Source organism: Coptis chinensis, chromosome 3 (genome assembly GCF_015680905.1).
Source record: "Coptis chinensis isolate HL-2020 chromosome 3, ASM1568090v1, whole genome shotgun sequence".
Taxonomy (NCBI): Eukaryota; Viridiplantae; Streptophyta; class Magnoliopsida; order Ranunculales; family Ranunculaceae; genus Coptis; species Coptis chinensis.
The window spans coordinates 6,431,651-6,459,130 of NC_141458.1; the positions used below are offsets into that span (position 1 = coordinate 6,431,651).

General features: G+C 37.1%; 1 protein-coding gene across 14 annotated transcripts; it reads right to left on the reverse strand.

The window, feature by feature from the left end:
- Positions 1–66: 66 nt before the first annotated feature.
- LOC147507564 (uncharacterized) lies at positions 67–26,769 on the reverse strand. 14 transcript variants are annotated; one of them, XM_086600272.1, is made up of 15 exons: positions 26,583–26,769; positions 26,326–26,488; positions 25,518–25,569; positions 25,071–25,212; positions 24,064–24,125; positions 23,287–23,379; positions 23,085–23,191; positions 22,822–22,975; positions 21,012–21,080; positions 16,405–16,591; positions 15,871–16,155; positions 14,826–14,892; positions 14,235–14,313; positions 13,166–13,306; positions 67–490 (listed from the first exon to the last, which is right to left on the reverse strand). In XM_086600272.1, exons 3-6 carry the CDS (start codon positions 25,563–25,565, stop codon positions 23,320–23,322), a joined length of 312 nt encoding a protein of 103 aa, XP_086456398.1. In that variant the 5' UTR covers positions 25,566–25,569; positions 26,326–26,488; positions 26,583–26,769; the 3' UTR covers positions 67–490; positions 13,166–13,306; positions 14,235–14,313; positions 14,826–14,892; positions 15,871–16,155; positions 16,405–16,591; positions 21,012–21,080; positions 22,822–22,975; positions 23,085–23,191; positions 23,287–23,319. The 14 variants fall into 14 exon arrangements, with proteins under 14 accessions (XP_086456398.1, XP_086456397.1, XP_086456396.1 ...); XM_086600271.1 differs by having other exon boundaries at positions 15,637–16,155; XM_086600270.1 differs by having other exon boundaries at positions 15,015–16,155.
- Positions 26,770–27,480: the final 711 nt, after the last annotated feature.

Sequence of the window (27,480 nt, forward strand, 5' to 3'; positions counted from 1 at the left end):
AACCTAAACCTGTGTTAAGGTACTGGTTATAAAAAAAAAACATTCCATGGTACTGTTGACGCTCCATGATCAACTACAGTACATGCCATATAAGCTCTTGTAAAGATAATGTCTACAAACTATACTTATAAAACGTATGAATGGGTTTAGACTTTAGACACATACATCAATATACACTATATACTTATAAAACGTATGAACGGGTTTAGACTTTAGACACATACATCAATATACACTTTCTTTCAGTAGCATTGACTTTCTCAACTTCTTGTTTTACTTGTTGAATCAAAGTTTATGCTTCTGTGGTCCTTGTTTCGGCTTCTGTAGCTTTCTCAAGTTCTTCTTTCAAGAATTTCACCTCGGTGTTTAGCTCTTTCATCAATTCAGTGCTCTCATTGGACTTTAACTCAACATTGGAATCAAGTAAGGCCTTCAAACGACACAACTCCATATAAAGCAATTCCACTTTCTCAGCATGATTTTCTGCAATCTTGGCCGCATCATCAACATGGCTTAGTGCTTGATTTCTTAACTAATTAGGTGTATCAAATTGAAGTTGTAAAGTGATAAACGTAAAATGACTAGTCTACCTACGAAATGAACGATGAATTCAAAACGTAAGTAAACTAAACTTATTACTGATGCTATCTTGTTTATCAAAGAATTATTCTACTCTCAACCAATTGAGATATAGGGGAGTAGATAAAGTTCGTTCCACTCCTAGTGCTCTAGCATGGATGTTTTCTAATCTAACTAGTCGTTTTTAAGTCTATGAGAGTTTTACGAAGGGAATTATACTACGATGCAACTACCCACAAGATGCAACTAGTCGATTATCTAAATAACTAAGGGAATGCTACGTTGATTCTATGATAAGGAGTTAGAGGGGGATTGATTCCACCATAACTCAACTTAATCCACTAACGATTTTAATTAAGTAATCCGAATTGAATCGCCGCAGAAACAATTGGTTATTCATAATCCCTAATTATACATGGCATTTCTACCAATTATAACTAGCATGTGAACAATTAAACCCATTCTCATGGTGAACTAATCATTTCTAGAGTGGAATGGAAAATACGACGACTCTACGATAATCGGACTCAAGCTTTCATCAAGGCTTCACTACCCCCTCTAATGGAGGTTTAGCCTTGAATCATTCATAATCATTTCCATTTATATTAAAACTAAACATAATATAAAGCATTGAAATTTATTTAATTAAACAATAATGAAATCTAATTTAATGACTAAATTGAACTAAGGACATGAATTGAAATTAGATCTAGAATTGGAATTGACAAAAATCGAAATGGATAAAGAATACTACTTTATTGATCTAATCAAATGAAGAACAAGATTCAAAGGTTTAATCTAATAAGGGATTTGAAACTAATTAAAGAAAAACAATTAAATCTAGATCTAGAAGCTATTTTAATGGCTACTTTCTATTCTAAGCTATGAACCCTAATTCTCTACTAATTAATCTACCATTAACAAAGACTTAAGCTTTTGTTCTTATACATTCAGATCCAAAATTCGTGCATGGGCTTGGAGCCAGGGTTTGGGCCAGAGAATCAGCCCAAAACCCATTCTTTCAAATCCAAAAGGCCTCTTCAGCTGCAGTTGACTTCCACAGACTTTTCGTCCACTTCTGCTCCTCTGATTGGGTCAAGGCTTGGACCATTACAAAGCTCTTTCCGAGGCGGTCGTTTTGACATAAGGTATGCCCAATTCGGAGGTCCTGAGTCCAAAGATACGGCTTTCGGAAGTTCTCACTGACTTTTGCTCCTCAGATCTCGCTAAAGTGGTACATTTCTCGCACATAATGGACTTTGAAGCCCGAAATGCATAAAAACGCGTAATCGGTGTTAACTCTTACTTATTATTCACATAATTGGTCTAACAAGATGATTATTAAGGGGTTAAAACTACAGTTTTGGGCTCTTATCAAACCACCCCCAAACAAAGATTTTGCTTGTCCTCAAGCAAAATATGAGAAATTAGAATAAGTGACCAAAATGGAGTTCTAACTACTCTCGTTTTCACTGAGTGCGATTGCATTGACCATATGCAAACAAGGCCTTAAACCACTAGGAATTCCCTAGTGGACGAAGTTATAGCCTCGCGTGAGAGTTTTCCAAATGAAGGTACTCACAAACTTCATCTATACTACAACGACTAAGAAAATAAAACTATTGTTTCCTTATTCATGCTCAACTATCTATACATCTCTCTAGCAATTATATAAGAATAACCAGTCAAAACCCTAAGTTAATATATGCATAATAATCAATCATCTACAATAAACATATATACAATGAGTAGTACTATCAAATGTTTAGCGTGTTTGTTTTCGAGAACTCGGAATAAGCGCCCTTAAGTAGGTTCTCACAATAATAGTCAAGAAACAACACTCTGATTTTTGCACTCAAGTTTAAGCTACTCCAAAGGTACAACAGTGGCACACTTTACCTTACAATCTCAATGACAACAAGGAAGCTCGGGTCAATCAAACATATCCGCCAATTTACTATCACACTAACCTATTCCTAATCGAGCTAGAGGTCTTTATTAGGTGTTACGGGGGATTAGGAGATGGTTTAAGAAGGAAGGAAATGGATATTCAAAAGGACAAGTCCGAGATAATAGAGTCTTCAGATTATGTAACTTAGAGAAAACCTTGTTATTTTCTTTTGCTTCTACACTTTGTTTCCATCCCAAGTTTTTTTTTTTTTTTTTTTTTTTTCTTTTCCTTGGCTTTTGACTCCTTTTATTCTATTTTTTTTGGAGTTTTTATTTTATTTCTATTTTTCTTTTCTTTGGATGGAAACTTCTTTTTTCTTTATTTTTCTCAAGCAAGTAACAATTTTTTTTTTACACGTTTTTTTTCTCTTCTTCTTTCTTCACTCATTCTATTCTCGGACTTATTCTAAATTGGGTAGGTTGATTTATTCTTTTTTTTTTTTTTATTTTGTTTTTGTTTTTGTAATGTGGTAAAGGAATTGTGGTGTATGGAAGGCTAAAGAACAGGCTCGTGAGTGGCTTACTAGCTTGAAAATAATTCATAGGTTTGAATTTCTGGCTATATCGATCCAAAAGAGGCGCCTAAATTCTCACTTAGGATATGGTTTAGTGATCAAGCAAGTGGACGTGTGATTTTCTATCCGGATTTTACTTCTCCCTTGTGTCATTTCTCAAATGTTTCGGCATCATATAAGCTTTTTAGGCTATATTCTCACAGGATTTGTAGAATAAGTACTCTAGCCTAGATTTCAGAAACTTATCGCTAACAATCATAGATACTCATGTAATATATTTATAGATAGATGCAAAGATTATTACCTACGATTAACCTAAGTTTCTAACAATTATTCGATGCAACAACTATGTGAGACTTCTAGATTGTTAAGAGCATGGAGAAAGAAAACAATACCAATATTCCTAAGTGTATAGCATAAACTTATTTATTTATATTTTTAAATTTTTGAAATTTTAACTAGAAAACAAATGCATATTATATATATCTATATCCTAACAGATGTCTTAATTACACGTGATTCTATGCCCCCAAACAAGAAGCATGATTTGTCCTCAAAGCATTGTAAATAAAGAGGGTAGGAAAAAATACCATTGAAAGCCATGGAAATTGTGAAACATCCGCAAAACAATGTTAGAACGTACTAATATAGGAAATAAAAACTGACGCAACTCTATAAGAGTTCCACCCATTATGGGGTTAACCTAATTAAATTGCTTGGGACATAAGCGGACACTCAATGTAAACTAAAACTTACCTCCACTCCGTTGTTATTCGTCATCTTCGCCATCCTCTACTTCTATAAAGAAGTGAGGTTCCTTCAGGCCCCGCCATGCTATGATAATTTGCCGTGCTTCACGCCATTTATCATCTATGGTTGCTAACCTATTAAGTGCCACTTGGTCCGATGGGGTGTAGGGTGCAACCTGGTGAGGTCAGATCCGCCACCCATGCCAAGTCATTGCACGGAAAGATCGGATAATACGTTTGGTGGGTCGCGACCGCGGTCTACCTTAATCCAATCCGTGAAACGGTACAAAAAAACAGAAAGAAACATAGCATAATATTGAAATTAGAACAGGCATAAGAAGGTACTTATGCCTCATTCAGATAGGCTCGTGCTAAACTAGACATCAAAGTTACGGGAAGGTCATAGAACCGGGCGCCCATTGGCTAAAGCAATGAAAAACCGCAAGTGGCGCCATTCACGTAAGAAAAACGCCATTCCCCTAAAATGTTTAGCATTATCCAAAACATAACAGTTCCTATGTTCATGGACAAAGCTACCAAGTGGCAACGTTATAGTCCCCTTTGGTCCTCAATACGGAAAATGCCTCGCCCCATAAGCCTCGCGTGCAAAGACTCATAAGTGTAGACATGCATATTATCGAATCTAATAGCACCATGGGTCTTGTATCTCGCCGGGCATAGCAAGTCCAAGAACAAAGGCTAGCAAGAACTCGGTAATCTCCATTGGTTCATCGTCAATGTTGATGGAGAACACTTGTTCTCCATCCGGTCCTCAAAGAAAATGCAGTTATTATAAAAATAAGATGCAAGTCGGAGAATAAAGTTCAGCCGGTCTTACCATAAGAGGTTCCCAAACCAACATATGTGATCACCTCGCAAACCAAGCACCGTAAGTAATGCTTTGGAACAAATCTTCGAAAAGACTGTTTACGGTATCAATATTGGAGATGTCATCTCAAAATTACGCTTTGGAATAGCTGCGAATGATCCGGATACTACTACGTTAAAACCGGGAAAATTCTGGTCCGAGAAGTCGGCGCTGGCGCCATTAACTTAGCTGGGCGCGCTTTGTATTTTTGATTTCAAGAACTTAGCTGGTAACTTTAACGAAGGGCTGGGCGCCGCCTCGACCAAATTTTTCCGACAGAATTTTGAGGTATGCTGAAAGCGGCCAATTAGAGCGCTGGCGCCCGAAGGCGATTTTGTGAAAATGGAGCTCTAAACGCGGGAATCGCGGGTGTGAAGGGTGAGTGATGGAGTTTAGGTGTAGTGTGAGTTGTGAGGATAGATTGTATCAAGTTTATATAGGTTTAAAGTTGCTAGAATGGATCGGGAAAGTTGCCAAAACTAATTACGGCAGGTTCCTCGAAATCCTAAAATTTCCAAACTCAAAACGGAAACAACTCATATCCCCGATTCTAATTCAAACCCAAGATTCTTATTTGGATTTTATGACTGAATGTACCTATTTAATCTAGATTTCATCCTACAATGATTCTCAATCAGATATGCCTAAACTACCATATTTTTCACCTTACTTCGCATGAAATTCTAACACTAGGTTTTTTATTAAGAATACAAACTTGAAATAATCAAACCACCCCCAAACAAGTTTGGAAGGTGTGGTCAATATGAAATAAGCACACAATATGAAAATAAACCCTTATATTAAAATTTTTCATTCGAGTATTACTACAAAATTCAAATTCTTGAAATAAAAGTTACATTACAATAAAGACAACAAAAGTAAATAACACAACAACTACTAAACATAAATAACTACCACTATCACTCCTCATCCTCTCTAAACACCTCGCCATCGGTGGCGGAGGGCAATGACTTCAGTGGTGGCTCCCGGCTCCGGAAGGTCCAAAGATAGTCGCCCTCCGTCGACGACGCCATGCCTAGTAATGGTGGTCGAGGCGGAGGCGTCCGTGAAGAGGTGGGGGCGTGCTAGCATATCCACTCTAAAACCGACACTGGGCTTCCATCTCAGCCCCGCTTTGCTCCCATCTCTCATCCTCCCTGCGGGTGCGGAGCTCGGTTCGCGATGAATAGTCGCCGTCGAGTCCGGAGAGGTCTCCAGACAGAGAGTGTTGAGTGAACGCGATGCCCCTATGAAGCATAGCCATGCGCCAAAGATCAGACCAACACCTCTGGAAAGCATCCCAGATCAAAGCACGTGGCATCCTCCTCATCCTCCTCCGACTCATCCTCATCTACCCTCGCTCCTCCTCCTCACTGTTCCCTATCCTCCGGCAATTTCCGGACTTGTTGGACACACTCCCTATAGATACTGGCGGGTTCCCGCGGGGGTAATGTAAATCCTCCTCGAGTTCGGAGTTGCCTTCATCTTCAACATGATCTTAGTGATAAGCACAGAAGAGGTGCCAACGACCACCGTCGAACCTCGATCATGTTCAAAGAAAAACTCCGTGATACAGAAATCGTACTTCCGCTCCCGGAGTATCCATAGGACGTGGAGGCAGGTCGACCGATGTCACCGACCTTGTCCTTGCCTAGGACATTGACCAATCCATCGGGTCAGAGCCTACCGGTTGGTTGGTCCTCGAGAAGCCCGGGCGCACATACAATGGGAGTTTGGATTGTAGCTCCCATTGATGACGAAGAACCCATCAACGGCTCAACCTCACAACTGGGGATCTGTAAGAAACGGCATTCAGATTGATTCTAGGCGGAATGCCTAGAATCTCAACAAAGCCAGAGTCAACTCCCTCCTCTTCTTCTTCACCAAAACAAAATCCGACTCCCCTCCAACTCCGGGTGTTGTAGAACCGTCGACCAAGTCTTCATGGTAGAAGTCTTCGGTCGAAAGTACCGCAGACTATTCCAGTCTCTACTAGCTATTTCGTCACCATAAAAGCGGGCGCCGAAATGGTCGGGCGGTGAAAATCTGCTCCGGTATAATACTGGCGTTGAGCCATTTAGAGTTTGATTACGGTTTGGGGTTTTGTAGGGTGTGGTAGTGGTGGTTTTACTTGACCGACTTGAAGACAAGTGGAGGTGGTGGAGTGGTGGCGGCAGCACCAATTGGTTTGATTTTTGGTGGTTTTTCGAAGTTTTAAATTGGTGGAGTTTGTTTTGATTGGTGTTTGCAAACAAAAATGGGGTTTGGATTTGCTTTTGGCGTGGGTTTTTAGTTTCTTTTTATTTTTTGCTTTTCTAGGCTTGGAGGTTGTTAATGGCGGTGGAAGATGAAGAAAGATGAACTGTAGCTGAAAAGGTAAGAGCTGAAAGCGCAGCTCCATCTCCATGTGGGCTGAAGTTCAGTTTAAAGCCCAAAATCAAAATTTTCGATTTTTTTTGATTTTTCGCTGAATTTCAAATCAAAATTCCCGCCGTTACCCGGTCCGATATTTCGCGAATGAGATATGGAAATGATCAGGAGAGAATTTCCTATCCAATGATCCATAAAACACTCTATTCCGACTTCGGATGACATATGAGATAGTGGAAAACGCCTCGAAGCGCGTGCATGACGTAAGTTATCGCGAATCGAATGAACTCTAAATTAATAGATCATGTCAATCCGAATCGTAATACAATAAAACGGCCTAAGCAACTCTAGTGGGACATAAAGCATTTAGTACGAAAAACATTTAACACCCCCCCCAAACAATTTTTTACAAGAATTTTAGAAAAATTGTTTTTTAGCAATGGTCTTTTAAAGTCGATTCGAGACTTCCTAGATTACTATGTTTATTTGATTTTTTATTTTTTATTTTAGTTTTAGAAGGAAAAACAATAAGCAATAAAGACATAATTCACACCATAGAGAAACATGACTCAAAAATCCGAGAAAACATGCAAGAGTGGAAAACGTGAACTATGTGAACCGTGGACTTAGGATCCGTACTTACAGACCACACACTCCATAGGAGGGGAGGGCCGGTTACCTTAATGGTGCACTCACCAATATATTGGAATGAAAGGAAATGCACCAACACAGAAATTGAGTCGTTTATAGTCGATACTCAAGACTTTATCTAAAACATATGTATGAACATGCAGGTTGATCATATATCAACAACCGAAATAGTTGTGGATCATTCCATAAATAAATATCACAGCAAACATATCCAAATACAATGAAACACCAAGATTTCCTACGACACAGCCTAGTGGAATCCAAACGAAGTCGGATAACCCTATTGTGTAACCTATCATGCACGTTATTTTTCATTTTTGAATGAGTGGGTGTTCTAGTAAATAAGTGTGGAAAAGTGAATGGTTGTGAAGGATATGGTGGATATGGATAAGTTGTAGAAAGACAGCCTGTACACAATGAGGTTGTGGTTTTAGCACTGAACTCATTCATTGTGTGTGTAGGGACTGTCTCAATTCTGAAAATGAAGGTGTCACAAAGTTTGTCCTTCTGAAGTATCTGTTTGCTAGGAGGATTTAAAAAATTATAGAGCACCGAAGAAACAACAGGATCGAAAGTGCAAACTCGGGTTCCTTTGAAAGGGTGGAAGAGGGGCATCGAGGTGGTTGTTGTGCAAGTTAGTTCTTTATAGGGTGAATTGTCACCTACTCAAGAAACTCATCAAATTCCCCATCTAGATTGGTCATATCCACATTACTATGGTAGTCCTCACGTCTTTGAGAAAGTCATCTATCCCATCCTCGCCAATAACATGTGTATCGACTAGTGTAGGAATGAAAATATTGAGTCCGACTTTCCAAAGGAAAGATTTTGGGCATATGACTATCGTGGAACGTGTTGTTGAAATAATCTCGAGCAAAGCTCTCGATCATGCTAACCTCTCCATCCATAGGCTAATCGGGTAATCGTGTCCTTGTTTTAAAAACATTGACTTCAACAGCAAGATGGCCAAAAAGACATGGACATTGAACCATCACGGCAATTAATGAGCGCATTGGCGGTTGCCAAGAAAGGACCTTTAAAATGATCGGGGAAAAGAGTCGTTAGCGACTTACGTATCGATCGAGGACTACAAAATCAGCCGGATAGTAGAAATCCCGAACTTTTACCAACACATTTTCGACTACACCCTTAGGATACTTAATAGACCGATCAGCTAATTGCAACGTCATTTTAGTGGGTTGCATTTTGTCTAGACCTATTTGTCTATACAAATAAAATGGGAGTAAGTTAACACTAGCCCCCGTGTCTAATAACGCCGTCAGATAGGAATCTCCTAAGGTGCATCAGACAAAGGGATCTAATTGTGGTCCTTGTACTTAACAATTCCATTATGTTCAGATAAGGTTGGGAATTGTTCTGTTAAAAAGGCGTCTTTTGGTATATTGGTCTTACGCCTAGTAGTACACAATTCCTTAAGAAACTTAGCATGATGTGGTAGCTTTTTAATAGCTTCGAGGAAGGGAAGGTTTATAGTTAGATTCTTAAAACATCCCTAATCTCCTCATAATTTGTATCCTTAGTTAACATGGCTAATTTTTGTGGAAATGGTGGTTTCGCTTCTATATTTAGCAATGGTATCTCCCGGATGTTGTACCCGTAGCTTTTGTTTCTTTGGTTGTGTTGTAACCGGTACTTCTACAATTGGTAGGTTCTTCAGGTTTCTATTTCAAGATCTAGTAATATAGCAGGTGTAGGGCTCTTGGTGGGGTAACTATAGGCATAGTTACCTTTGTTATCAACCACTCACTTTTAAGCGGAGAGTGGTGATTGCATTTATCTCACCTACATTTTCATATTCATTACTAGTATTATCCGTTACCTCAAAGGCGTGGTTTGTTGTTTTAGGATTAGGTATTATGCTACCTGGAAACACACCTTTGGTTTGGGCTTTATCTTGAGCCAACCGTTGGGTTAAATTATTTACGGATTGTAGAAGTTGTTGGTTGGATTGAGCCATGGTTTGGAAAAGTTTTGGCTCACTTGTATAAAGGTGTCAAGACGATCCGGTTTGTGTGGGTGTAGTAGTCACGGGTGGTGTTATTCGAACTATTTCCGTGAATTATTTATTGGTGGATTTTGATAGTTATTATTTATTTGAACGATACCTCTATTAGCATTATAATTATTATAATTACCTTGACCTTGTGCTTGACCTTGTCGGGTTGCACTTGGTTGTTATAATTATTAAAATTACCCCGACTCGTCCTTGTCGTGAGTGGAGCTTTGGTTAAAGCTCTGGCCTAACATATTGATGATTGTACCCGAGGTGTGACGTTTTGGTTATTTCTCCAACGAAGTTGGGATTTTGTCTCCAAGGGTTAGGTTCACTATTAATGGAACAAGCCTGTTCATAGGCTATAGGGACGTGGGATTCGGGATGCTTCGGGACTCCAATGTAAACTACATGGATTTGAATTTACATTCATAACGGGATTGGCTTTTGTTGTACAGAAATGGCATCTACCTTTTTTGTGAGGGATTCAATTAGAGTTTTAAGCTCAGGATCTGATTTAACCTCAAACATACTGGTAGCCTTAACTGTGGAAGAAGAACTAGCGGAGCGGGAGTAATCGTCACTACCCCCCCAATTATTATTACGCTTAGTTTGGTCCTCTAAAAATTTATAAGCCTCCGAGGCTCCTTTGTTTAAGAAACTACCCCCGTTCATTATGTCAAGGACTTCTTTATGGTGATGTTGAAGTCCTTTGAAAAAGGCACTAACTAACGCGGTCTTTCGCTAAGTTATGATGTGGACACTCTATAAGCAGATCGGGTGAACGATTCCAAGCCTCTGAAAATGTTTCATGAGGATTTTGTCGAAAAGAAATGAATCTTAGAAAGCATCTCATCCGCCTTTAGGGGTGGGTAAAAATGTTCCATAAACTTGCGGTGAACAAGTTTAGCCCACGAGTCCCACGTAATTAGGCTTGGCAGTTAACCAAGACGCCGCTTTATCGGGCTAAGGTGAAAGGGAATACCCTTAATTTAATTTGTTCAACCAACCGTAGGATGGTGGAATGTTGTTAGGACTTGTTCAATCCCTACGATGTATTGTAAGGTTTTTCATGGTCTAAACCATGAAAAAGCGGGTAACAAATTAAAATATTTGGAGGGATTCCAAAATCCCCACTGGGTTTGCTAGAACGATGCAAGATTTGGGGCTATCGCTCAAGGCTTTGTAGAAGTCCGAGAGAGGAGTCTCTCTTTCTTCCCCCATTATATCAGGTATGGTGTGTGTGGAATAGTAGCTAGAGGTGTAGTGTGTGGTATACTAGATAGACTTGATTGTTGATGTTGTTGTGTATTTACGTTCGGTGTTTTTGTACGACCAGACCTTAATCTCATGCAAGACTAAGTCGAGCTTAACTACACATGCAACACTCCAAACAATTCTGATATACTAGTATAAACCTCTAACAGGAGATGCGAGGTGTGGAAGAAAGGAATACCCGACAAGGCCCTTGTTTCGCTTTATGAATAGCGTCTTGTTTACGGCGTGTTCGGTGTATATAAGAGAATAGAAAACTGAAAAACTTGACAACTCGAAGTTCAAATCAAACCGTGGAAATCCTCGAATTTCAGAGAAGGCGCTGGCGCTTCTATCTTGCCGGCGGGCGCCAAGGCAAAGTCGAGCTCCAAGAAGATAGCTGGTCGCGCTCTTCTTTGCGTGGGCGCAAAGTGTATAAGCGAAGTCCAAGAAGAAGATAGCTGGTCGCTCTCTTTTTAAGCGCTGGCGGCGCTTCAGTGCGTTTTCTCGCGGAATTTTTCCAAAACTGAAACGGCAACCACAGTATGAATCAAACAAGGGTGGGTGGGTGAAATGGGACTTAAAAATTACTAATTCTATTATGAAAACAATGATAAAGTGCAACTAAGATGGCAGCGGCGCCATTTGATAACGTAAAATGATTAGTCTACCTACGAAATGAACGATGAATTCAAAACGTAAGTAAACTAAACTTATTACTGATGCTATCTTGTTTATCAAAGAATTATTCTACTCTCAACCAATTGAGATATAGGGGAGTAGATAAAGTTCGTTCCACTCCTAGTGCTCTAGCATGGATGTTTTCTAATCTAACTAGTCGTTTTTAAGTCTATGAGAGTTTTACGAAGGGAATTATACTACGATGCAACTACCCACAAGATGCAACTAGTCGATTATCTAAATAACTAAGGGAATGCTACGTTGATTCTATGATAAGGAGTTAGAGGGGGATTGATTCCACCATAACTCAACTTAATCCACTAACGAATTTAATCGTCAGAATCCGAATTGATCGCTTCCCAGAACAATTGGTTATTCCTAATCCCTAATTATACATGGCATTTCTACCAATTATAACTAGCATGTGAACAATTAAACCCATTCTCATGGTGAACTAATCATTTCTAGAGTGGAATGGAAAAATACGGCGATTTCTACGATAATCGGACTCAAGCTTTCATCAAGGCTTCACTACCCCCTCTAATGGAGGTTTAGCCTTGAATCATTCCGCAATCATTTCCATTTATATTAAAACTAAACATAATATAAAGCATTGAAATTTATTTAATTAAACAATAATGAAATCTAATTTAATGACTAAATTGAACTAAGGACATGAATTGAAATTAGATCTAGAATTGGAATTGACAAAAATCGAAATGGATAAAGAATACTACTTTATTGATCTAATCAAATGAAGAACAAGATTCAAAGGTTTAATCTAATAAGGGATTTGAAACTAATTAAAGAAAAACAATTAAATCTAGATCTAGAAGCTATTTTAATGGCTACTTTCTATTCTAAGCTATGAACCCTAATTCTCTACTAATTAATCTACCATTAACAAAGACTTAAGCTTTTGTTCTTATACATTCAGATCCAAAATTCGTGCATGGGCTTGGAGCCAGGGTTTGGGCCAGAGAATCAGGCCCAAAACCCAATTCTTCGATCCAAAAGGCCTCTTCAGCTGCAGTTGACTTCCACAGACTTTTCGTCCACTTTTGCTCCTCTGATTGGGTCAAGGCTTGGACCATTACAAAGCTCTTTCCGAGGCGGTCGTTTTGACATAAGGTATGCCCAATTCCGAGGTCTGAGTCCAAAGATACGGCTTTCGGAAGTTCTGCTAACTTTTGCTCCTCAGTATCTCGCTAAAAGTGGTACATTTTCGCACATAATGGACTTTGAAGCCTGAAATGCATAAAAACGCGTAATCAGTGTTAACTCTTACTTATTATTCACATAATTGGTCTAACAGTATGATTATTAAGGGGTTAAAACTACAGTTTTGGGCTCTTATCATAAAGCATGAAGGAAAAAATCAGTGAAACATACATCTTCATGTGAATAAAAAGATCCCCTTTGTGTGTCTCAAATCTTACATAAAGCTACAGACAAACAAATTTGTAGTTGCACACACAATTACTAAACCTAAGTTTTGTGATAGTAACTTTTAATTAAATGGTGCAATACATACCTACTTGCCATATCCTCTATAAAATTTGTAGAACGCACATCTCCTGTATCACAATGTACTTTGGTTGATGTGGATTCTGTAAAACTCCTCACAGAAAACATGCAGTCGTTGGTTTCCTTCCCTCCCTATTGCTGCGTTACCCTAATAAACGACTCAAGATCAGCACCATTGTATACTTCAAACCTTGGGAAAGAAAAAAACATTGATCTGTCGCAGTCACAACTTCACGAACAAAGGCATTGAAGCTTTAGTTAGGGATGAAAACATCATGAATACGTTGACCAAAAAAATAGTCCAGAGATCTACATGTTCTTCAATTCTTATACACTATCATGACTCAATGGATGATTGCAACCAAATATATTAGTTGAAAAGAAAAACAACGAAAAAAACTAATATATGTTATAGTATCTAACTGCAAACTTTGGTTGTCACTTCAGTAATTGACAATCATACAATCAAAATTCTTTAAAATAGGAAGCCAATCATACAATCAAATTTTTTACATCAAAAAGTTCAGCCTCATTGTACAGCACACACACACAAAATTCACGTACACAATGTCACGATAAGATCATTAGTAAAAGGACACTTGCAATTCCGGCCAATTCACTCACAATTTCGCCAAGAACAAAATTTCTGCCTAACATGGGTTCAGACCTATATACAATGAACAACTTGATTTTGGCTATGCAATGAACTGATTTGCTAGCCAGCATAATTGAATTTTGCATAATATCATTATGCCAATCCTAATCAGTTCTTATTGTAAAACACATGATAGTTTTTCTAAGCTTGGCAGATGTTGGAAATTGTAAGAGAACAAAAACTAAAATAATAAAGTTTACCAATGAAACAACAATGCGTCAAACTCAATAGCAAAATCCTTCACTCTCTTTCATGTTTCTAATGAATCAATTAGAGAACTATAAAATACAGATCTCTCTCACACATGTATTTAAAATGAAATTAGGTGTTAAACATGTTAAGCAAAGGCTCTTAATTAGTACTAAATAAAAAATTGATGGTTATATATATTCTTATTGAAGTGAATAAGACTGGAACTTACCTTGCATCGAAGTTTTTAAAGGTCTGAAGGGAGATCCTTGGAGAGCCTAGAGTCCAGACCACGTAATAGCAAGAACCAGCTTTGTAAAAAAAAAAAAAAAAAAAAAATCAATTATGAGCCAATGATAATGACCATTATGGAATCTGGTATCAACAACTTCATTATTAATGAGAACATGCAAACTAATCAGACACACTTGTAGGTAAACTTATCAAACACACCTGTAGAAAAATAACAACAATGACTAAATTGAATGGCCTCAATTTTAATAAATACAATTAGGAAGCAATGCTTAACCAAATACCAACATAAGCAGAATAATAGTATGTGCAAGCAATTGATTTTGTGTATTTGGTCCACAAAGAAAGCCAAGTCATTCATTTTAGATCAAATTCTATTAGCAATGAAAACAATGAACAAACTTATTTGGTTCAATTAATTCATGTGTCTGACAACTCTTGCTTACATGTTTCAGAACCATACAAACTACATAGAATCATTCCACAGATAAATAATCACTAAATTGAGAAATTAGATAATTGGAGATTAAACGTAATGGAATAGGAGTACAAAGACTCAGAGAGTACAAACCTGGAATAAAGTCATCGCTGCCAGACCCTACTTTCATGCATCACACCTTTTCTTACTCTTGTTGCTCCTAAAGATGAAAATTAGCAATCAATGATACCTTTACTGTCATTCTATCACCCTAACTTTATATAATAGGCAAATGGAAAATATCGTCCAAAAGAAATAAAATAAAAAATACAGAAGAGTTACCAAAACAGCAGAGAAACCCCCTTTTTTCATTTGTCTTGTGTCTACTAACATTTTCTACAACAAATCCTTTGTTAATTGGATCTAGATGGATTTGAACCATCAAACTCTCGATTAAGAGCTCTCTAACCATTTTGAGCTTATGAATCCATTTGTGAAAACACAATGAAGTACAATATGAAATAAGAATCTGAGTACAAAATCCACCACCACTAATGAAGAGCTTTGAATTTAAAGCTAAATTTTAACAAAAACGGACAATTTGATTGAAGCTATTGCAAGACAGAAAGTCCAACATTTGCACTAAAAAATAATGGATTGGATAATATTTCAACCTGTCATTCACAATGTATATGAAACAACTTCATCTGACTTGCATATGCCTAGAAATAATCTTACCAATCAACGGATATTAAACTACAACGTGAAATAAAATTAACATATATTAAACTACAAAATCAAATGATATTATAGATTCAAAATTAAAGGGCGATCAAGATTCAAGAGATGTTTGCTCTTAATAAGCACATCTACAAATTTAAAATAGAAATACCTCAGTCAACTCCCAATTAAAATATAGTTCAGTAAAATTGTATAAGTTCAAATATATTACAAAGAGACACACCTCGAAGCCGTCCATTTGTAATAAGTGCTAATTATATTTGAGTGAATAGACTGCTGGAAATCAGGCATGTTGAAGTATTTCTCTACATAATTCTTAATACATGTATAACAAAATAAACACGTTGTCTTAGGAACAGTAGCGGAAATTACCACACTTACATATAAAAAAATTGAAGTCAATAGTTTAACAATATAAATTCCAATCAAATAATATACTTCAAAATGGAAAACTTACTTGACCGAGCAGAAAATTCAAATTATTGCCTATGCATACTTTTGAGGGTAAAGATAATGTGCACAATTTCACTCCATTCTTTTTGGTCCAGGAGATCAAAACAAATCACATTGGTTTAGTTTGGTACTGGAAGCAAACTTGGAGTATCGTCATCTTTAAAGTAAAATGGCCATGTGACCTCATAACCAAAGGCGATTATAAAGCCTCAACAATTCTTTTTTAGCTCACTTAGTATCTTCCTCAAGCTTCAAGTCTAAGCTTCAAGTGCACATGAACCTACCAAACCTATACAATAGTTAATCACTTGCTCACTTAAATCAGTAATGAAAATATAAGATATAATCACTTGCCAAATGTATACAATAATTATAATAAAATTAAAACTAACTAATATAGCTAAAATAATAGTAATATATGTAGGAGTAGATATCGATTATAGACTGATTTATGAAGAGATTGAAGCCAACTAAGGTCGAAGAATGAGAACCACCTGAAAAGAAAAATACCAAAATATTTATAAAGATAAATTGTTACCTGAGTTGCGAATGTTGACAATGGCCTTGTTGCCGCTACTTGATCTGTTAGCTAGCTTAGTGAAATCCTCAAAGGTCATCGCGCATCCTAACTTGGGATCGTTAGGTAACCTTATTAGAGTTTAGAATGGTACACTTGCTTGGTGACAGACGTCTTGTAATTGAGACAGGGATATTACCATTGTTGTCTAGATTTTCCAACGCTTTTAAAGAAATAACAAAATCAGAAATAAACCAAACTAAAAAGCTCAGATATAGATTTAAGGTAATGCAAGTGAAAACCTTTTCTGATTCAATAGTGATAGTACTTCTTGACATTGTGTCACAAAGCAAAGAAGACACATACATTGATATCAAGTCTAGTCATGAAACTTATACAATATGCACGGCTGGTCAATAACTAACTAATATGTGCATGGTCACCTCTATGTCAAGGCAATATGGAAACCTCTAAAACTTATTCTTGAAAAGAATTGTCACACACTTCTTCATTTTCTAATGTATCTAATTTAGTTCAACAAAATGTCACGACTTGAGAAGTCCTTCCTAAAGTAGAGAAAGCAATCAGTAAGGGCACAACAATCACCATACATATATTTTGGTCTCATTACCTCTAACTACATTGGATGAAACTTGAATGTACCATAGTGAATTCAGCTAATGGCTAAACTAATTATCGATCAAAACATAAGAGAAAATAGTTAATATGGAGGAAAATAAATTTAGTAGTGTAAAAATTAATTGATTATAAGGTCAGGCTAAAAGTTTATTGAGGTGGCTATGTGTCACACCCCGAATTTCGACAGAATTCGGAAAAACATTATTTGTTCCCGACTCTTCGATCTCCGAGGTGTGACGCACTCTCAACTTCCAAAAACCCATAAACAGTTTAAATATGGATAATTAAAACCAATAAAAATTTTAACTTAAACAAAAGTCTTCTTCATTACAAAATTTACAAATGAAAATACAAATAACTTTGTCTCGACCGAAACTCTATATCACCTCGAGGGAAAACAAAACATATCCCGAGATGCTGTATTAACGCAAACCACAAGCAATGACACTAACCTTCTTCAACACTAAACCTGTCAAAACTTATCAACTATGTTCATTGAATGAACATGCCGATAAGCAAACATGCAAATCGGTCAACATTATAAACAATCTTTGGTGTGAGTAGTCCTAAAATACAACATATAATATACATATATATACACAATCCATACGGCAGTTAGTTCCTCCACCGAGGCGCCTTAACTTTTAACGACTAATACAACATCCTTAAGTACAATAATCTAGGCAGGTAGTTCCTCCACTGAGGCGCCTTAACTTCCCACTAACCACACCACAAACTATACGCATCATAAATAAGGCATGTAGTTCCTCCATCGAGGCGCCTTAGGTTCTAACTAAACAAATAACCAACATATTACCATAATTATATTATTTAAAGTTTTCTTTGTGTGTCCCTAAAATCACGTCGTATCTATGTCTTACCTAGTTTCCGGCTACTACAATCGCTACCTGACGCCGAACATGTACATCCACATGCCTCCCTTACATAATGAGCCACTTTCGTGCGTAACTACCACGGCGGGATGCGCGCACCGGTAAATCCTCACACGCGGAAGCCAAATCTATGTAAGTATCGCCACTATTCGCATAAAATATTATGCGATCTCGCTCTATATTGCGAACGGAATAATCAAGCCACTATTCGGCTATGCGGGAGGGCCATTCGGCTTTTTCAAACGCCGGAGGGCCAATCACATTATTTACGCCCGAAGGCCATTCAGATTAACCGAAACGCCCGGAAGGGCCAATCACATTACTTTACGCCGAAGGCCATTCAGATTAATCAAACGCCGGAGGGCCAATCACATTACTTACGCCCGAAGGCCATTCAGATTAACTGAAACGCCAGAAGGGCCAATCACATTACTTACGCCCGAAGGCCATTCAGATTAACTGAAACGCCAGAAGGGCCAATCACATGAGTTGTGGTAGTCAGGTTCTAGGATTTTCGTTACGTAATTTATTCAGGTGTCATACATTTATGACTCATAAACGTTTCACTATATCACGTGCATGTCAAATACATTATTGCACTAAGCCACAATATTTAGAAATGTCTCGAATATATCTCATAACTATTTTTATTCTTTCACGTGCCAATATATTATTGCACTAAGTCACAATCCCGTAGGCAAATATTCACCAATCATATACTACCTCATAGTAGCATCTCACATATATAATAATGGAGTGTTTATACATTTATTTCTCCCAAACATATTGCATTATATATATATATATCCAAACATATTATATAATGTCACAATATCAACGTCAAATCTTAATTAGATAATGACCACCAAATTTATACAAGCTTCCACAGCATTTTAGCATTTGATTTGTCCATACAATTTACAACATATAATGCGACAAATAAAGCGATCCACGATCCACAGTCCACAATCAAAGCCCAATATATATAAGCTTTACACACTACTCACGTCAAATCTTAATTCGATAATGACAAATAACGTTATATGATGTTCGACAATATTTTATTATTATATTTGTCCATATTCTTAAATATGTGAAAAACGGGAAAAAGTCAACAGTCAAAGTCAAAGTCAACACGTCATGGTCAAGGTCAAAGTCAACATGTCATGGTCAAGGTCGAAGTCAACATGCCATGGTCAAAGTCAAACTATCGTTTCCATGTTCAACAGGTTCAGGGTCATAGCCCTGGTTCATGGCTAAGGTCAATGTGCATGGCTCATGGGCTCATGACCAAGGTAATGGTTCGGACCCAACTGGCCAAACCCAAACCTTAGAACCCGAAAGTCCAAATATTTAAAGACCCAAGTAGATCTATTTTAAGTTATATGGACCGGCCCCAAAACTAACTTGAAACTGGTCCAAAGAAAAGCAATTAGTTTTAGCCCCAAACAACTTAAACTAAACTGGTCCGAAGCAAAGGATTTAATCCCGCCCAATAACTAACTAGTGTTTAGGCCCAAAAACTTGAATCGCCCACAACTTAACCTAAAAACTGGGTCCAAACTAAACCAAATAAACCGCCCATTGAACTAAACCAAATTGGTCCAAAACTTAATTTGGTTCGACTCAAAGAAAACCAATTAGAAAAGGCCCAAACAAAACTTAATTAAAGCGGTCCAAAATACAAATGGGTTCAAATTAAAAATTTAACCGAAACCGCCCCGGTCAAAACAAAAATAGAACCGGGTCCAAACAAAACAACCAAAATCGGGCCCAAAAACCAACTAAGGCCCAAGACCAAATAATAGAACTTTGGCCCAACATACAAAACAAACCAATTTCGGCCCAAAGAACCAAGCCCGAAATCAGTTACTGTTCATCTTCTTCTCTTCTCCACCACCAGCACCAAGTCGACCACCGTCGACCTCCACTCGACCGCCCAATACAACCCCGCGGTTTTGCTCCTCATAGAAACCCATACCACTTTAATGAAAACGAAAACCCCCAATGTTAGTAAATCAAAACTCTTCTCAACCTAGATCTACAATTTTCGACTGCCATTAAAGGTTCTTCCACCTCCACTCGACAGCCCCCAACCATCCCCACTACCACCAAACATTATCACACAACCCACAACAATATCAAATAATTTAAGCAACGAAAAAATCACAAATCAAAAACCATCAGTATCCCAGTAATGGCGTTCGGCGCCATTAAAGCCTCCCTCGAGGCTTCACTGCCCCCACTCGACCCTCATCAGTCCACAACCCAACACAAACAATAAGGTTTGAATAAAAATGGGTGATTTACTGCCGGCCGCCATCAACAGTACGGTTTCAAAACAAAGACTGGGCTTCCCTGACGCCATTAGCGCTGTTGAGGCGTGAAGCGAGCTACAGCAGGTTCAAAACAACAACTACAATAGTATTTAAGTTCAAAAGCGCCGCCATTAACGCCTCTGTCGAGCTTTCCGGATTTAACTTAAGAGTATCGCAGTTCAACATAATTACAAATCCGAAATTTAACAAAATTTAATAAAACAAATGGCACGAAGTCCAATACAACCGGATAATGAGCGGTATAAAAAACCGAAGCGGTATCGCCCGATATATGTAAACTACAAATCCGTGAAATAGCAAAATAGCTACTCACCTGTATGAGCTCCTACGAATTCCTCCGAGTCCCGAGCCGTCGACTCCACTTTCGAGCAAACGAGCTTCAAGCTCTGCTTCCATTTTAATATTTTATTATTCTCTTAACCCTATTTTCGAACAATGTGTTTATATACTTGGGTCCAAACCCAAGCCCAACCTGAACTTGGGCCCAAAACCGGCCCACGTATCCCGAATCCAATCCGACGAATTTTGAAAATAATTAATTTAATTAATTAATAAATAGATAAAAACGTATTTTAAAAATACGGGCGTTACACTATGAGTACATAATAGGGCTAAAACTGAAAGAATTGAGGTCTTTTATAAGCCAATAACCTCATGTATAGCCGTGAACCCTGGCATTGGGACCGACCGGACTGTTAAAGTGAGGCTCCTAGAAATTTCCATCTGAGGGCCTTGTGAAAAAACAAATGTATTTTACCTAGGCCGATGCTTGGTTGTTTTAATGTTGGCATCTCAAGAGTTTTGAGGAGAAGAGTTCTCTCATGAACTGCAAAAAAGGGAAACATTTAATGTAGTAATAGTCAAACACGGTTGTAACTTGTGACTATTGAATTAAATAACATATTACATGATGCATCCATGCAGGTCACAAATTGTATCAAAATGCCTTTTTACAACAAAGACTTACGATTTACCTATCACTTATCAACCGGTTGCCTCGGTTTTAGGATGACCAACAATTGGAATGTACTCATGACTGTTCACTCTTTTAGTTATGCACGAAGAAGAAGGCCTTATTTTGATGTCCGAGTATCCATCCTCCATGCCCATAGTGTTGAAAGGCATGGTGACTTCTCTGTCGCAGCTTGAACCACAACAACTAAACCAACATTGCCTTTTGGGACACACTCCTCTCGCAACATAAGTTGCAGCTTCACGAAAGCGGAGAATCCTTTGTACTCCATAAGTGCAGCTACATCCCAAGCTACAATAGCTCGAATAATGGCTTGACCTTTGCTGTTTCGCGGAGACTGCGCATTGAGATCTGTTGACATATGTTCCGGCTCCTATAACTGAAGCGTCTCCAATCCTCCCAACCATCTTGTTTCACTATTTCCGAAGTGTTGGAGGTTGGTTCCACCAAATTTAGCTATTCGGTTGACGGTTAGAGACTTGGAGCTTGCTTAGCGTGTCTATTTGGTTTTTGTGTATGTGGTCCACTGATATTATAACCCACAACTTGGTAGCCTGAACCATGAAATGGCCAATGACTCAATCTGGTATTGCACATGATGGGGAGGGGGCTTTTGGTTTCTCTTTACTCAAAACTCAAAAACCCTCACTCTAAAACCTTCAACAGTCAACATCAGTAGAAACTCCCACTTTCTCATTCCCTCACACAGTGAAACTTATTAAGCAACACAATTTCCTTGGTATTCCTTCCCGCCTCTTTGTAAGTTTTCGATCAATAGCAATATTTATGTCGAAAAATGAATTGTGATGTCAATGCCAGTGTGAACTGGATGTACACTGCCAAGTGGATGGGTAAGGAGCAGCAATGCCTGATACTTGCACAACACTTTCAGAAGTAATGATCGAGCTAGGTATTGCAATACATGGAGGGAAAGACAGATCTTTCAATGGCAAAGACATGCATCACGGAACTCGGGTCATGATATTAGTGATAGTGGGTTGGTATTATGCATAAACTTTGGACATCCAATCCCAAGATGAAATCACAAAAAGAATAACATAAAGTTTATGAATGACAAATCAAAGTCGATCTTACTTCTTCTCAGAATAAGAAAATCTCTTCTTCTAAGATATGCCTCTGAACTATGTAGAAGAACTGTAGCATCCCTCATATCATTATAGTTGGAAAAAAAACACTTATGCATGAACTTCCCGCTTCTTAACCTTTATTTTTTTTTTTCTCCTTAAATGAGACATTGTCACGCAGCACACTTAGACCCCAAATCAATTCAACACAAACAATGATAGTCTAGTTGTCGGTCACTTGGAGATGCTTTGTGTTATCGAGGAGGTTGATATGAAACCAAAACTCAAACTCAAATGAAAGGGGAGTTTTTCAAAATCAATTAAAACAAACGATCAACATCAAGAGCAATCATTCGAACAAAACAACCAATATCAAAATTATAAAGTAGATATCATTCAATCAACTTAGTGAAATCAAGCAATTAAGTGAATCATAGAAGATTAAAGAAGAATAAAATAAGAAATAAAAGACAATACCATGTTCGATTCAACTGGGGTTTAAGAAATACCGTAGTAGTTCTTTGTGCACTGATAAATAAATCCTTCATGGAGACGTCTCTTACGGATGGAATTACGTTGAGGTTGAAAAGTAACCTACTAACCTTGAGGTGGGAACTCAGGTCAAAACATGGGAGTTTCTGGAATCACGATATTCTCTAACTACTGCGAAAAAGAAACATTTTCTTATTTAAGTTTGCATGCTTAACATCAGACCAATATATAAAATCCAAGAAATCAGGAAACCAAAAATTAAGTATGTAGAACACCAAACCTCAGTAAACCCATTATGCTTTTTCAAGTAGGACATAATCAAAGATCCTATAACTGGGGCTGCCAATCGAATGAAAAGTCTTAATCCAAAACCAGTTAAATGAGGGGCTACAAATTAAAAGTACTATATCAATACATTTATTACAATCCAAAACTTAAAAACAAAAAACAAAAAGAAAAATTAAAATTGGACTAAATTAAACCTTTGAGTACTTCACGCTCATACTTGACTGCTGTCAAGTTAACCTCCTCAACCGGTAACATAAATATCTTCTTCCCCATTTATATTCTTCAATCTGCTAATTCATAAGAATGAAAAATACATACATCAGAATTTGCTAACTTCAAAGAAATGCTTGAAACATAACAAATGAAAAAACTGGAAAGTTGAGATGAATATGGAAAGTTTTAACTGTAAAAATCCTTGAATAGTTTCAACTATCAATATCTTTAGCCTGCGAACAAACAAAATTATAAGTTTCATGGTTACTGGACTCAATAACTACACCAAAAGATTAAAAAGGAAATTCGCATACATTGACCTCATTGTTGCAAACACAACTCTTTATCAATGGTGATTTTCTCTAGAAGTTTATCTTTTGCAGTAATTTATGAGGTAAACAACTCTTAATAACCAACCAAACAGTCGTTATTCTAACCATTTTGTTGAATTTAACTAATAAATTGTCAATCGTTTCATCTAAGCTCCAAGTAATCATTTTGAAACAAAGAAAAACAATTAAATTAAAATGAAAACAATGAATAAGTAAGGCAAGAGTAATATGAACATTTAGTAAAGTGTGTACCTTGTGCAGTGGTTGCACTCTCAAGGCCAATGTTGTTTATCAACACTAATATATGCTTTAAAAATGTCATTAATATGAAAGTCTTAACTTGAGCTCTATGAAGCATATAAGTATATATGCCTACTCATGCCATGTTCACACAAAGGAAAAGCATAGCATGAAAAGATTGCTTACCTCGTAAACACGACTGTTGGGAGTAGAAGACACGTTGGAGAGAGATGGTGATCGGGGGTGACCTAGATTTTAATAACAAAAACAGCATTAAACTCTCGGTAAAGACGACCGACAGAGGTGGTAAAACACTCCAAACAAAATCACCCACAGATACAATGTCAACGAATTTCTAGAAGCAAGCTTGGATTGCTCTATGATACCCTTCAACCCATTGAGACCATCTTAATAATAACAAAAAAAAAAAGCATTAGCAGCTCCTATAGACGACTGATTGTAGAGGTAGTAAAACACCCCAGACAAAACCACCCACACAATGTCAACGAATTTCTAGAAGCAAACTTGGATTGCTCTATGATATCTTCAACCTATTGAGACCCTTTGACAAATACAGCCACCAAAAACAGATTCAACAATGAAACTATACTAATCCAACCATAGAAAGTCAGCCTATTCACTTCCTTAAAACTCTGTAAACTACGTTTTGAGTAAATGTTCTTAAGAACAAAACCAACATTACTAATCAAAACACCCCAAAGACCTTGAATATTGAATGACACTTCAGTTACAACAGCAAGTGAACAACCAAACACAATAGGAAGAATAGAAAGGCAAACACTTAACGGGTACGAATCACCAAGAAACGAAGTGAAGATAACAGAGAAAACATGCTCAGACGATTTAGTAACATGGGTCAAAGACACAGTAACCTTAGAGAATGAAACACATGCATATATATGGCCTAGAGTGTGAAACAAAACAGGACCCAATCTCGAGCATACAAAAATACGATTTGTTTCCCTCTAGCGACATGCTCTTTGCCATTGGTGTATAGATATAATATTCAAAACTCTAAATTTATATGTTATTTCTATCCAAGCTAAAAAACTATTCTAATTGTGTTTTTGATGTAGATAATCATCTATATCAAGTTATGGTGAAATTCAAAGATTCCTATAAAAAAAAAACCCGAAGTTAAGAAATTAAAAACACCAAAGTTAATGACTCACCTGTATGAGCAACATGATCATCATTTCCGTTAAGAACAGACAATGCTTTCATCATAGAAGATTTCAATTCCTCAACCAATTTTCCCGGTGCAGTTTGAAACATGGGAATAGATTTTTGTTGATGAATAACACCATAATTGCTCTGCAACAAAATAACAATTCAAGGGGTTGTTTTTATCAAGCTAGATTTTTGTTTGGGTGAGGTTTTGACATAGGGAAGGATGCTCTTTTGATTATCTGGGTTTATTTTTTTGGGTTATTTCTACGGGTGAACACCGAAAAGAGGCGTGGATTTGGTTTTTTTTGCCAAATGATTCATTTTTGGAAAAAAAAATTGAGTTGTCTAAATTTTCAAATAATTTCAAATTCATCCAGGTTTTCAAAAGAAATTGGTACCGAAATGCAAACAATCAGAAGAGAAACACTGGTTATAAAAATGGATAATACCTGATTAATCAAATCTATGACATGCTCTGAACCTTCAAAGATCAACATGAGCCTATTTGATAAATACATCAGTTAAGGTCAAATCTTCATTAAACCAATAACCCACACAATCCAGAAAATACTCAACAAAGAAAAGGATTTGATTCTTACACCTAAACAAAACCCCATTAGCTATCCACGAACATGTCAATATTTCATAAACGCCTATATGAACATTATCATATCAATAATAAGAAAAAGAGATAGAACACAAAAAAAAAAAAAAAAAATAAAAAAAAAAAAAAAAAAAAAAAAAAAAAATGGATAGGCAATACACCGATACAACGAATTAAGTGGTAAATTGGAAAGGGTGGGGAATGAAACGTTCCATTTGATTTTTTTTTTGCAAGTCTTGTGCTTCTTATTTTACAAAACCACTTGTAAAGGCACTTTGTGGAAGTGCTGCAAAATCATTACACGAAAAAAAAAATGAATATCTCCTTGAAACAACAAAAACTGAAATAGCAATAGCACCATAAAACAAGGAACTAACATACTACCAATGACCAATCAGCTATGAATTAAATACTTAAGCGACTGAAGTACTTATAAGCTTCTAACAAAGTCATGGTCTTTGGGTAGCAGTAGGATTGGTATGTATAAACTAACCATTATGATGTAGATTGTCCAACACCTAACAACTAAATGAGTATGCCCCGGTGAATTGGAACTTGAGCCACCCCAAAAAAAAAAACCAGCCTAATGTTCAAACAAAATCAAGTACACAGGTCACAAAAAATAGAAGTTTAACAATAATTTATTATCTCACCATAGTGTCTAGTGCGTCATAACCATTTCTCTACGTCCAAAAGTTTATCTTTCTCTGATGAGAGCGCTTCTGACATGGGAGATAATGGAATTAGTGATGCTACTCTCTGCACTGTCTCAGAATTTTCTTGTGTGGTTCTTAGTTCCAATAACCTGAAAAATAACTGCCAAAAAATAAAGCACAATGTCATAACAAAAAACTCGAGAAACGCAATCATGAAAAAAAAAACAATAAATATATTAGGAGGAGTCACATACGCATATAGAAGGATGAGGTTCAACGTCACCACTCACAAGTTAGAGGCACTCTAACTTCAAATTCATCTTTCCCAACTTTTGATGCATATTATGCAAGATTTAACAGTGCTATTCCAAAAATTGGTGTCTTAATTTTTGTCCCTGGCTCAAGACCTGAATAATAACGAAAAATGGATAGAGAATATAACACCCCATCTTTTTCTTATATTTTCCCTATAATAATAATAATAATAGGTTAAACTAAATATAGATAACTATCAGATAAGGATAAAAGCAGGTAAATAGATAAGTTTCAACCCTTGTTTTTCGGTGAGGTTTTAAAAACAAATAAAAAAGGTGATTTCTCACGTAGAGTTTTTGGAAGAAAAACACGAGAGTTTTTATACAGAGAAAAAAAAAGGGGGGGAGTTTTACAGAAAATAGAGTTTCACAGAGAGGAAAGGGAGAAGAGAAGTTTCTTGTTGGAGATTTTGCTGGCAACAGGAGCGTATCACGGGTGAGTAGATTTTATCTCTCACGGACTACTATAACGATGATTTTTTTCATCAATTTCAAATCTACGGATTTATTATCAAAATATATAAGTTTTATGTTTATTCTTCCTATTCATTCTGTTCTGTGCGTAATTTTTGGACTGCTGTTGAAACTCTTTAGTGGTTGTTCATGGAGGCACGAGCCCCAAACACCGTCACCTCCTTAATACTTTTGATATTGTGATACTGTGGTTGTGTAGATTTTGTTTCTTTTGAACTGTTAATTTGTGTATTTGTTGGATGATGTTGGAATCGAATTTGTTAGTATAGTATAGTGTTGGTTTGAATTGAGGGTGATTGTTGGTGTCGTGAGAGGCGGCTGTCGAAGCTTTGAAGAAACTGTTAATGGAGTCGCCTGTCTTGTT

Coding starts and splice junctions, on each gene's coding strand:
- LOC147507564 (XM_086600269.1), bottom strand. CDS start 25,565: ATGTTGATCTTTGAAGGTTCAGAGCATGTCATAGATTTGATTAATCAG. Junction 25,213..25,517: donor TCATAGATTTGATTAATCAG/GTATTATCCATT, acceptor ATTTTGTTGCAG/AGCAATTATGGTGTTATTCA. Junction 24,126..25,070: donor TGATCATGTTGCTCATACAG/GTGAGTCATTAA, acceptor ATTAAAATCTAG/GTCACCCCCGATCACCATCT.